Source organism: Triticum urartu, chromosome 3A, assembly GCF_056163025.1.
Source record: "Triticum urartu cultivar PI428250 chromosome 3A, HENAU_Tu73, whole genome shotgun sequence".
NCBI classification, from domain to species: Eukaryota; Viridiplantae; Streptophyta; class Magnoliopsida; order Poales; family Poaceae; genus Triticum; species Triticum urartu.
The window spans coordinates 73,678,915-73,692,612 of record NC_141875.1 but is presented as its reverse complement, the minus strand read 5'-3'; the positions used below and the strand labels follow the sequence as shown (position 1 = coordinate 73,692,612).

The 13,698-nt window shown below is 55.2% G+C and overlaps 1 protein-coding gene across 1 annotated transcript; it reads left to right on the top strand.

The window, feature by feature from the left end:
- The first annotated feature begins 10,349 nt into the window (after positions 1 to 10,349).
- On the top strand, positions 10,350 to 10,961 carry LOC147978633 (uncharacterized). Its single transcript, XM_087514830.1, has one exon. The coding sequence runs from the start codon at positions 10,350 to 10,352 to the stop codon at positions 10,959 to 10,961; it is 612 nt and encodes a 203-aa protein (XP_087370956.1).
- The last annotated feature ends 2,737 nt before the right edge of the window (positions 10,962 to 13,698 follow it).

The following is a 13,698-nucleotide window of genomic DNA, read 5'->3' as shown; positions in this document are numbered from 1 at the left end:
TCACATCCATAGATTCATTATTATTCTCAATCAAAGTGGACAAAGGCATATCATTAGGATCATAAGAAACACTCTTATTAGCAAACAATTTCATAAGTTCATCATCTTTCCACTCAAAATATTAATCTCTTCAATCGCATGAACCTTTTTACTAGTGGATCTTTCAGTATGCCATTGAGAATAATTAACCATAATATTATCTAGGACTTTAATAGCTTCTCCTAAAGTGATTTCCATAAAAGTGCCTCCCACGGCCGAATCTAAAAGATTTCTAGAAGCAAAATTCAATCCGGCATAAAATTTATGTATAATCATCCATAAATTCAAACCATGTGTAGGGCAATTACGTATCATTAATTTCATCACTTCCCAAGCTTGTGCAACATGTTCATGATCAAGTTGCTTAAAATTCATAATATCGTTTCTAAGAGAGATGATCTTAGCAGGAGGAGAATATTTAGAGATACAATCATCTTTGCACTTATTCCATGAATCAATACTATTTTTAGGCAAAGAAGAGAACCAAGTTTTAGCACAATATCTAAGAGAAAATGGAAATAGCTTCAATTTAACAATATCATTGTCCACATATTTCTTCTTTTGCATATCACACAAATCAACAAAGTTGTTTAGATGGGTAGCGGCATCTTCACTAGGAAGGCCAGAAAATTGATCCTTCATGACAAGATTCAACAAAGCAGCATTAATTTCACAAGATTCAGCATCGGTAATAGGAGCAATCGGAGTGCTAATAAAATCATTGTTGTTGGTATTGGAGAAGTCACACATTTAGTATTATCTTGAGACATCGTGACAAACAATCAATCCAACACACAATCACACAAGAAGCGAGCGAAAAGAGGCGAATGGAAAAAAGGGGTGAATAAAATGGCAAAGCTGAAGTGGGGGAGAGGAAAACGAGAGGCAAATGGCAAATAATGTAATGCGAGTGAGAAGAGTTTGTGATGGGTATTTGGTATGTATTGACTTGAGCGTAGATCTCCCCGACAACGGCGCCAGAAATCCTTCTTGCTACCTCTTGAGCATGCGTTGGTTTTCCCTTGAAGAGGAAAGGGTGATGCAGCAAAGTAGCGTAAGTATTTCCCTCAGTTTTTGAGAACCAAGGTATCAATCCAGTAGGAGACTATGTTGGGGAACATAGTAATTTCAAAAAATTTCCTACGCACACGCAAGATCATGGTGATGCATAGCAACGAGAGGGGAGAGTGTTGTCTACGTACCTTTGTAGACCGAAAGCGGAAGCGTTAGCACAATGCGGTTGATGTAGTCGTACGTCTTCACGATCCGACCGATCAAGTACCGAACGTACGTCACCTCCGAGTTCAGCACACGTTCAACCCGATGACGTCCCTCGAACTCCAATCCAGCCGAGTGTTGAGGGAGAGTTTCGTCAACACGACGGTGTGGTGACGATGTTGATGTTCTACCGATGCAGGGCTTCGCCTAAGCACCGCTACAGTATTATTGAGGTGGACTATGGTGGAGGGGGCACCGCACACGGCTAAAAGATCAAACAGATCAATTGTTGTGTCTATGGGGTGCCCCTGCCCCCGTATATAAAGGAGCAAGGGGGGTGCGGCCGGCCAGGGAGAGGGCGCGCCAGGAGGAGTCCTACTCCCATCGGGAGTAGGACTCCCCCCTTTCCTAGTTGGAATATGATTCGGGAGGGGGAAAGAGGAGGGAGAGAAGGAAGGGGGGGGGGGGCGCTGCCCCCTCTCCTTGTCCTATTCGTACTAGGGGGGAGGGGCGCGTGGCCCAGCCCTAGCCGCCTCTCCTCTTCTCCGTAAAGGCCCACTAAGGCCCATTTACCTCCCGGGGGGTTCCGGTAACCTCCCGGTACTCCGGTAAAATCCCGATTTCACCCGGAACACTTCCGATATCCAAACATAGGCTTCCAATATATCAATCTTCATGTATCGACCATTTTGAGACTCCTTGTCATGTCTGTGATCATATCCGGGACTCCGAAAAACCTTCGGTACATCAAAACATATAAACTCATAATATAACTGTCATCGTAACGTTAAGCGTGCGGACCCTACGGGTTCGAGAACTATGTAGACATGACCGAGACACGTCTCCGGTCAATAACCAATAGCGGAACCTGGATGCTCATATTGGCTCCCACATATTCTACGAAGATCTTTATCGGTCAAACCGCATAACAACATACGTTGTTCCCTTTGTCATTGGTATGTTACTTGCCCGAGATTCGATCGTCGGTATCTCAATACCTAGTTCAATCTCGTTACCGGCAAGTCTCTTTACTCGTTTCGTAATACATCATCCCACAACTAACTCATTAGTTGCAATGCTTGCAAGGCTTAAGTGATGTGTATTACCGAGAGGGCCCAGAGATACCTCTCCGACAATCGGAGTGACAAATCCTAATCTTGAAATACGCCAACCCAACAAGTACCTTTGGAGACACCTGTAGAGCACCTTTATAATCACCCAGTTATGTTGTGACGTTTGGTAGCACACAAAGTGTTCCTCCGGTAAACGGGAGTTGCATAATCTCATAGTCATAGGAACATGTATAAGTCATGAAGAAAGCAATAGCAGAATACTAAACGATCGTGTGCTAAGCTAATGGAATGGGTCATGTCAATCACATCATTCTCCTAATGATGTGACCCCGTTAATCAAATGACAACTCATGTCTATGTTAGGAAACATAACCATCTTTGATCAACGAGCTAGTCAAGTAGAGGCATACTAGTGACAATCTGTTTGTCTATGTATTCACACATGTATTATGTTTCCGGTTAATACAATTCTAGCATGAATAATAAACATTTATCATGATATAAGGAAATAAATAATAACTTTATTATTGCCTCTAGGACATATTTCCTTCAGACTACACGCAAGTCGCCTAGTACCTGCACAAACAATCAAGAACCTTGCAACCAACGCGATAACGGGGTTGTCAATCCCTTCACGACCACTTGCAAAAGTGAGATCTGATAAAGATAATAAGATACATATTTTTGGTATTTTTGTTGTATAGATTGAAAAGTAAAGATTGCAAAATAAAATAAATAGTAAACTAGAATTGTAGATTGGAAACTTATATGATATAAAATAGACTCGGGGGCCATAGGTTTCACTAGTGGCTTCTCTCATGATAGCATGTATTACGATGGGTGAACAAATTACTGCCGAGCAATTGATAGAAAAGCGCATAGTTATGAGAATATCTAGGCATGATTATGAAATATAGGCATCACGTCCGAGTTAAGTAGACTGAAACGATTCTGCATCTACTAATATTACTCCACACATCGACCGCTACCTAGCGTGCATCTAGAGTATTAAGTTCATAAGAACAGAGTAATGCTTTAGGCAAGATGACATGATGTAGAGGGATTAACTCAAGCAATATGATATAAACCCCATCTTTTTATCCTCGATGGCAACAATACAATACGTGCCTTGCTGCCCCTACTGTCACTGGGAAATGGGACCACAAGATTGAACCCAAAGCTAAGCACTTCTCCCATTGCAAGAAAGATCAATCTAGTAGGCCAAACTAAACCGATAATTCGAAGAGACTTGCAAAGATAGCAAATCATGCATATAAGAATTCTGTGAAGAACCAAATATTGTAGATAAACTTGATCATAAATCCACAATTCATCGGATCTCGGCAAACATACCGCAAAAGAATATTACATCGAATAGATCTCCAAGAACATCGAGGAGAACTTTGCATTGAAGATCAAAGAGAGAGAAGAAGCCATCTAGCTATTAACAATGGACCCGAAGGTCTGTGGTAAACTACTCACGCATCATCGGAGAGGCTATGGTGTTGATGTAGAAGCCCTCCGTGATCGAATCCCCCTCCGGTAGATCGCCGGAAAAGGCCCCCAGATGGGATCTCACGGGTACAGAAGGTTGCAGTGGTGGAAAAGTGGTTTCGTGGCTCTGTTGGATGTTTTTAGGGTATAAGAGTATATATAGGCGAAAGAAGTACGTCGGTGGAGCTCCGTGGGGCCCACGAGGGTGGGGGGCGCGCCTACCCCCTGGGCGCACCCCCTGCCTCGTGGAAGCTTCGCGGACTTCTTGACTTGTACTCCAAGTCTCCTGGGTTGCATTTGTTCCAAGAAAGATCCTCGCGAAGGTTTCGTTCCGTTTGATATTCCTTTTCTGCGAAACACTGAAATAGGCAAAAAACAAAAATTGGCACTGGGCCTTCAGTTAATAGGTTAGTCCCAAAAATAATATAAAAGTGCATATTAAAGCCCATTAAACATCCAAAACAGATAATATAATAGCATGGAACAATAAAAAATTATAGATACGTTGGAGACGTATCAAGACACATTTCTCCGATTTGGGTTCGAGCTTATCAGGTTGAAGCTTTTTCACATAAGCATCGCAGCCCCAAACTTTAAGAAATGACAACTTGGGTTTCTTGCCAAACCACAGTTCATATGGTGTTGTCTCAACGGATTTCGATGGTGCCCTATTTAACGTGAATGTAGCCGTCTCTAAAGCATAACCCCAAAACGATAGCGGTAAATCAGTAAGAGACATCATAGATCTCACCATATCTAATAAAGTGCGGTTACGATGTTCGGACACACCATTATGCTGTGGTGTTCCATGTGGCGTGAGTTGTGAAACTATTCCACATTATTTCAAATGAAGACCAAACTCATAACTCAAATATTCACCTACGATCAGATCGTAGAAACTTTATTTTCTTGTTACGATGATTGTCGGGGGGATGGACCCCGGGCAGGCAACGGAACCCGGATCCTCTTCAAAAATTACAGGGTTGACACTGCCCCTCAATACCGGCACGCGCTTGGCCGGGTCGCTCGACCTGGCCAAGCCCCGCAAGCCGGCCAGACTAGCTGACTCGGCAAGACGCGTCGACTCGGCCTCAACAACTAGCGCAAGACAGTCGAACCCGGCATGAGCAAAGCCTCCTCAACAAGCCAGCACCACCCGTGGCGTGCTACGCAATCCAGCCACGGGTCAACTCCCATCCCATCCAGGCCGTATGATGGGACGGGACTTCAATCAATGATGACCGAGGCAATAGTGCCCCGCCCATGCCTCTGGTCAGAGGGTACGTAGCAACAGTGCCCCTCACCTACCCGCTGACCAGGGCCGGCTGGCTACAGTGCCCCGCCTTCACCGCTGACAACAGCAAGCGACGACTTGACGTAGAGCACTATACGCGACTCGACTTGGCCACACCCTGACGATCGACAAGACGGTGCACAGTCCCCCTAGGCATGCGGGGCCCACACCTAGGGGAACCCGGCGAACCACAAGCCCTCAACGGGACCTAGCCCGGGTTCCCGGACACCGACAATACGGACCCACCGACTTGTAACATTACCATTGTACCCCCGAGGGGTTGGACTATAAAACCCCCCGGGAGCCCGCGATCACAACACAATAGAGCGAAGAGAGCTCATTCCATCACACACACCTAGTTAGCAACACCCAAGGAGAGGGAACTGCCTAAGCCTTGGCCAGCTTCCTTCCTCCTCCATACAGCTCCAGAAGCAACATTGTACTATCGATCATCCAACTACACTCGGCAGGACTAGGGGTATTATCTCTCTGGAGAGCCCTGAACCTGGGTATGTCCAGCGTCCCGCGCCCGCTCATGCCAACCTCGCCTCTGGAGTCCACCAGCGCCCTCGAGCCTCCTCCTCTCTTTAGCCATCCCTTGGCATCTGCCGTGCGCCCGCCATGACAGTTGGCACCCACCGTGGGGCAGCTCGAGGAACTGGCCGGGAACATGCTTCAGACGGGGCCCTTCTCCTACACCGACGAGTCCGTCACGCTGGCGGACGACGTCGTCGGTGCGCTTGTCACCTCCTTCGCTGCGCTGTGCATCTCCGATACGTTCGCGGCCGACGAGTACCGCAGCGAGGTGCTCAGCTACTCTGATTCTCCCCTCTCCCTCGGCGGCGACATTTTCACCGGGGCAATGGACGTCCATGTGGAGGTCTTTGTCACCGGCGACGGCGCCTCCTCCTCGTTGAGCAAGACGAGGAAGGCTGCCGAAGCCAGGGCCGCAGCGGAACGGATCGAGCCGTCTGATTCGTTGCGCGCCGCGATGAGGAGCCTCCGCATCCCCATCGGCACCGACGTCGATGCCACCAACATCGCCGAGGCCCGAACCCAGCTCGAGGAAAGGCGCTAGCAGATGCTAGAGCTGTCCGAGACGCTCGCCACCACTCAGCGTCGTCTGGACGCCGCTCAGCTGGAGCGCGATGCCGCCTACAGATTCACGCCCGCCGCGGCCGACCCAAGCCGGGTCGCCGATGTGCGTGCCCGGGGAGGAGCGATCAGCCGGGCCCTCGACGCCGTCCCAACTGTCTATGAGACCCCAGCAAAGAACATGCACGCTGCCCAGGCAGCCGCAGCCGGCCTGGACCAGCTCATGGGTGAGGAGCTGAAAGAGCGCATTGGGCAGATGCGCGAACTCCTCCACGCCGCCAACACCCAGCAGGACCGCCTCAACCAGCTCGCCAAGCCGGCGGGATCCGGCTCCGCCCGCCTTAGCAGGTCCAACGAACTTCTGCACACCGCTTCCTCGCCCCCCGGCGAGGCGCACTCCGGACGAGCCCGAACTCAGCGCGACCAGGCCGCTGCAGCCGCCGGTGGATTGGGCGACGAGCCCATCCTAGAGATCCAGCACGGACCCGACCCACATGGCCGGTGTCCGGCTCCAACCGACCCGGCCCCCCGTGGCCTGGCCGCAAGTCGACTCGGCCCGCGCGCCATCGACGACGCCGACGCTCGCCACCGACTTGATCGGCTTGCTCACTCCCTGGAGATGGAGGAGAGTGGCGCTATCGGGCCGGCGTGCTTCGGCCCCCGCATCCGGGAGGAGCCCTTCCCCAAAGGATTCATGCTCCCCAGCGACACCCCCAAATATAATGGGACGGTGAAGCCAGAAGATGGGCTCACCGACTACTCCACGGCCATTGGCATCACCGGTGCCAATCGTCGTCTCGCCATGCGCTACACACCGCTCATGCTCCAAGGGTCGTGCCGCACATGGTTGAACAGCCTGCCGATGGGCAGCATCAACACGTGGGTGGACTTCGAGGAGGCCTTCACCCGCAACTTCACGGGGACCTACAAGCGACCCGGCCGCCCTAGCCAGCTCGCCATGTGCGTGCAGGGACCTACGGAGATCGACCGCGAGTACCTCGCACGCTGGACCGAGCTCCGGAACAGCTGCGAGGGCGTCCATGAAGTCCAGGCGATCCAGTACTTCGTCAACGGGTGCCGAGACGGCACCCTCCTCAAGCACAAGCTCTTACGCTCCGAGCCGGCCACCATGGCCGCGCTCATGGTGACGGCGGACAAGTACGCCAACGCCGATTCTGCCATGAAGATCCAGGTGGCGCTGGATGAAGCCGGCAAGGCGAAGCCGGTTCCCCCTCCGAAGCCAGCCGGTGAAAGCAGCTGACAACAGCATCACCAGAACAACAAGTGCAAGGCCGACCAGCCGGCGCCGCGTCGCGACAACCAGCTCGTCGCGGCCGTCGAGCCGCGGCGGACCCGGTGGCGAAGCGCCGGCAAACCGGCAAGACGACATGGCAACCCGCCATGAGCTTCGAGCAGATGCTCGACGCCCCCTGCAAGCACCACAGTGGCGCAAAACCCTCCACGCACACGCTTCGGCAGTGCGCCATCACCAAGCGCATCATGAGGGGCGACGTCCCGCCCCCTCCGGCTCCGGCTCCAGGCGCGGGACAGCCGCCTCCGCCTCCACCGCCGCCTCCAGCTGGCGGCGCGATGCGCAACGACGCCTACCCGGACCATAACGCAGCCTACGTCGTCTTCACCAGCCTCGGCGATGACAAGCGCAGTGAGCGCCTCCTTCGGCAGGAGGTGAACACCGTCGTCCCGGCCAAGCCGGAGTTCATGCATTGGTCGGATCGCCCGATCACCTGGACCCGGAAGGATCACCCGGTAGTCATGCCGAGTCCGGGTGGTTACGCCCTCGTCCTCAACCCCACCATCATCGCGCGACGCACATGCAAGTTCTCCCGAGTCCTCATCGACGGTGGCAGCAGCATCAACATCCTCTACCGCGACACGATGACCAAGCTCGGCCTCAAGGCCGAGGACCTGGAGCCGACCCGAACGATCTTCCACGCAATCATGCCCGGCCTCTCCCGCGCCCCATTGGCCAGGTCCGGCTAGATGTCCTGTTCGGTGATAGCAGCCACTTCCGGTGCGAACCGATCTGGTTCGAGGTGGTGGACCTGTCCAGCGCGTATCACGCGTTGCTGGGTCGGCCCGCGCTCGCCAAGTTCATGGTGGTTCCCCACTACACATACCTAAAGATGAAGATGCCGGCTCCCAAGGGCCTCATCATCATCACCGCCGATTACCGCAAGTCCCTGGAGTGCGCCCGAGACGGCGCCAAGTTGGCCGAGTCACTGATCATTGCCGAGGAGCGACGCCAGCTCGATCGGATTGTCGCCCTGGCAGGCGAGGCCTCCGCCGCGTCGATCCCGCCCTCGGACCCGGCCGACGAGGCCGCCTTCAAGCCCTCCAAGGAGATCAAGAAAGTGAAGCTCAACCCAGAAGACCCCAGCTGCAGCAAGTACGTCATCCTAGGTGCCCGCCTCGACAACAAATAGGAAGGCGAGCTCGTCGACTTCCTCCGTGAGAATCGGGATATCTTCGCATGGACCCCCAAGGACATGCCGGGTATCCCGAGGAAGTACGCCGAGCACAAACTTCACGTTCGCAAGGATGCCAAGTCTGTCTGTCAACCCCTATGACGATTTTCCAAAGAAAAGAGAAGAACCATTTGTGAAGAGGTCGCCAAGCTTTTGGCGGCCGACTTCATAATGGAAGTGTTTCACCTCGAGTGGCTGGCCAATCCAGTCCTCGTCCTGAAGAAGAACAAGACCTGGCGCATGCGTATAGACTACACCAGCCTCAACAAGGCCTGTCCCAAGGACCCGTTCGCCCTCCCGCGGATCGACCAAGTCATCGACTCGACCGCCGGGTGTGAGCTCCTGTCCTTCCTGGACGCTTACTCCGGCTACCACCAGATCAAGCCGAACCCGACCGACGCCCTGAAGACGCCCTTCATCACGCCCTTTGGGGCGTATTGCTACATCACCATGTCGTTCGGCTTGAAGAACGCCGACGCCACCTTCCAGCGCTGCATGCAGAAATGCCTGCTGCCGCAACTCGGCCGCAATATCCACGTGTACGTGGACGACATCGTGGTAAAGACCAAGCATCACCTCACGCTCCTCGACGATTTGAAGGAAACATTCGCCAACCTCCACGAATACAAGGTCAAGCTCAACTCGAAAAAATGCGTCTTCGGCGTCCCGGCCGGAAAGCTACTCGGCTTCCTCGTCTCGGAACGCGGCATTGAGGTGAACCTGAAGAAAATCAAGGCCATCGAGCGCATGTGCAAGCCGGCTCGGCTGTGCGATGTCCAGAAGTTCACCGGATGCTTGGCCTCGGTCAGCCGGTTTCTAAGCCGGCTGGGCGAGAGGGCGCTACCCCTGTACCAGCTGATGAAGAAGACGAGCCCGTTCGAATGGAACGGCAAGGCAGACGAGGCCTTCCAAGACCTCAAGCGCATGATCTCCACCACACCAGTCCTGGCCGCGCCGACCGACAAGGAGCCGCTGCTGCTCTACATAGCCGCGACCTCGCGGGCGGTCAGCACGGTGCTGGTGGTCGAGCGACCAGAGAAGGGCAAGATCCAAGCCGTCCAGCGCCCAGTCTACTATCTGAGCGAGGTGCTCTCCAACTCCAAGCAAAACTACCCGCACTACCAGAAGATGTGTTACGGCGTGTACCTCACCGCCAAGAAGCTGAAGCGGTATTTCCAAGAGCACGTTGTCACCATGGTCAGCACGACGCCTATCGGAGAAATCATCGGGTGCCGGGACGCCTCTGGCCGGGTTGCCAAGTGGGCGATCCAGCTAGCCGGCCACACCATTCTCTACGAGCCCCACACCACGATCAAGTCTCAAGCCCTGGCCAACTTCCTCGTTGACTGGACCGAGACCCAGTACTTGCCGCCGCCTCCCGACTCGACGCATTGGCGCATGCACTTCGACGGGTCCAAGATGCGACTCGGTTTTGGGGCCGACATCGTACTGTCATCCCCAAAGGGCGACCAGCTCCGCTAAGCGCTCCAGATCCACTTCACCGCCTCCAACAACGTCGCCGAGTACGAAGACCTTGTGCACGGCCTCCGGCTTGCCAAGGAACTCGGCATCCGACGCATCCTGTGCTATGGTGACTCGGACCTGGTGGTGCAGCAGTGCTCTGGCAAATGGGATGCCCGCGACTCCAACATGGCAAGCTACCGCTTCCTCGTACAGAAGCTGTCCGGATCCTTCAAGGGTTGCAAGTTCCTCCACGTCCCGCGCGCAGAGAACGAAGCAACCGACACGCTCGCCAAGATCGCCTCGTCTCGACAAGCCATCCCGTCCGGCATCTCCCCCGAGCACCTGCGCAAGCCGTCCGTCAAGCCATCGCCGGACTCCGAGTCCATCCACGTTCCAGACGACCCGGCCGCACCTCAACCCGGCCCGGGGACCGCCGAACCCGGCCCGGGGACCGCCGAACCCGGCCCAGGGACTGCTCAACCCGGCCCGGGGGCTGCTCAGCTTGACCCGGCCACCATCATCCCAGACCCCACCGTCGCCATACCCGACCCGGGGGCTACTCAACCCGGCTCGGGGGCTGCTGACTCGGAACCCACCCTGGTGGCCGTCTTTGTCATGGTTACGGCTCCATCTTGGGCCCTCCCAATATTAGAATTTTTGGAGAACGGGGTTCTCCCCATGGACGAGACCGAAGCTCGGCAAGTGCAACGCCGGGCGTCCGCTTACAGCATCATCAACAATGAGCTCATCAAGCGCAGCTCCACCGGTGTGTTCCAGCGCTGCGTCGAGCAGGAATGAGGCATCGACATCCTCCGCGACATACACCAGGGTGAGTGCGGGCACCACGCCGCGTCACGATCCCTGGTGGCCAAGGCGTTTCGCCACGGTTTCTACTGGTCCACGGCCCTCCAAGATGCCGAGTCGCTCATCCTCAAGTGTGAGGGATGCCAGCGCTTCAGCAAACGCAGCCACCAGCCGGCGTCAGCACTCCGCACCATAACGATCGCCTGGCCCTTCGTGGTCTAGGGACTCGACATGGCGGGACTCTTCAAAACCGCTCGAGGTGGCATGACGCACTTACTGGTGGCAGTGGAGAAATTCACCAAGTGGATTGAGGCAAGACCAATCAAGAAACTGGACGGGCCAACAGCCGTCCGGTTCATCAAGGACATAGCGGTGCGCTACGGCATGCCGAACATCATCATCACCGACAACAGCACCAACTTCGCCAAGGGCGCACTCGAACAATACTGCTCCGCCTCCGGCATCCGCCTCGTCCTGGCCTCCGTTGCGCATCCGCAGTCCAACGGGCAGGTCGAGCAGGCCAATGGACTCATCTTGTCCGGCGTCAAGCCGCGACTCGTCGAGCCACTCATCCGCTCACCCGGCAGCTGGCTTGACGAGTTGCCAGCCGTTCTCTGGAGTCTACGCACCACGCCAAATCGGTCGACCGGGTTCACCCCGTTCTTCCTCGTCTACGGAGCCGAAGCCGTCATCCCGACCGACGTCGAGTTCGACTCGCCGTGCGTCGCGATGTACACCGAAGCCGAAGCCAGAGAATCTCGCGAAGATGGCGTCGACCTGCTCGAAGAAGCATGCCTCCTGGCACTCAGTCGCTCGGCCATCTACCAGCAAGGCCTGAGGCATTACCACAGCAAGAAGATCAAACCCCTCGCGTTCCGCGAGGGCGACCTCATCCTCCGACTCGTCCAAGAGCAGGCAGGCCAGCACAAGTTGTCCCCTCCATGGGAGAGCCCATTCATCATGACCAGGGCCTTGCGCGACCGCAACGCCTACTACCTTATCGACGCACGCAAGTCAAGGAAGCGCAAGAAGGACACCGCCGGTGAAGAAACGACCCGGCCATGCAACTCGGAACTCCTCCGCCCGTTTTACAGTTAGCCGCACGAGCGTATGTATCATCGCCTTTTGTAAACGCATGATACTACGGGGTCCTCGAACAAGACTCGAGGGCTGCCTTTTGTCGACCAATTTATTGTGTCCTATTTTCTTGCATCACTATACCACTGAACCCGGCCATCGGTCCGACTCGCTCGACCCGGGGGCTCGGGGGCTGGCCGGCTCGGTTGCCACCCCGCCACCTTACTTGGTGATTCCTGATAAAGTTAGGATGCCACGGCCCCCACTTTGCCATAAATCCAGAGATCCAGCTTTGGCAGTCGGCTGGGAAGCACAACGGGCCAAAACTCCTTTACGCTTCATACACTAAGTCAAAGGCTGCCAGGTCGATCAACCCGGCCCGCCATTCATCGAATGAACAGCCGCACGATCGGCTGCTCGCCAACCGGCTTCGCCGGATTGCCGCCAGCCGGCCCAGTGGGTGTTTCGATCGCGCTCAATGTTTCAAGGGACCCAAGTCCTACGCGCTCCTCTCGAAGAACCAAACTCCTTGTCACGGACCAGAGCCTTGGCCGTCTGACTCGTGGGGGGGGGGGAGGTTTGAGAAAGGAAAAAACGCATGAAATCGGTCCAAAAAACGGAAGGCAAAAAGCGAAAGCACCCACGACATTTACACAAATATTTAAGGAAAGGCCCACGACCCGAGTTCATTACACCCTAAAACCCCCCAGTGGGTGGGCGGACCTACTATTTAACAAATTTTACAAAGTGTCTCAGGCATCTCCAGCGCCGCATTGCGACGTCGACGGCTCTCCCCTGGCGGCCTCCGGGTCCAGCGAGGCACCGGTGTCCTCCTCAGCACCTGCGTCGCGGTAGACGCCCGTCTCCTCCGAGCTCCCCTCCGGATCGTGGAGGAGCAAGGCTTAGTCTTCACCATCCACGACCCTGCCGTCTTCCGTCCGCTCCGGATGGAACTCGTCGTGGAAGGCGAAATGAGCGATGTAGCTGGCCCGAGAGGTGATCCGGCCGGCTTGCTCCTGCAAGTGCTGCTCCGAACCGGCCTGCTGGCCCATCAACGCGTCGAGCTGCAGGTCTGGATGCCAGGACAACGTGAACTGGAGCGCCATCTCAGCACCGGCACGAGCGGCGGAGACGCGCCACTCGCCGAGCCGGTCCGACCCCATCTCCAACCAACGCGCCAAGCGCGAGAAGCTGCTCGGTTCGACAGAGCCCGGCCATAGGGCCGTCGTCATCGCGGTGCCAGCCTAGGACAGCCGCCCCAACTGCGCTCCCAGGACCTGCAGGTGGGCCTCAACGGCAGCGATGATCTTCGAGAAGGTCCAGGCCACCCTCGGATCCGTCCTGGACCCAACGACGCCGGTCGGGTTGCGCTGATGGCGGACGCTTCCTCCGCTAGCCGCTACGTCTCCGGGAAGGCCCCTGCCGCAAAGGAAGAAGCAAGTTAGAAGAAGAACAACAAGGAAGAAAGGCCGGATCCCGACCTGGCGAACGACAAGAAAAAGCACTTACTTGAGAAGAACTCTTCCAGGTGCTGCGCTTCAAGCAACGTACCACGCCGCTCTTGTTCGATGGCGCGATCGCGCTCCTTCAGCGCCTTCTCCAGGTCGGCCGCCTTGTCAAGGGCCGCCTTCACCTCGGCGTCCTTGTCTTCGGC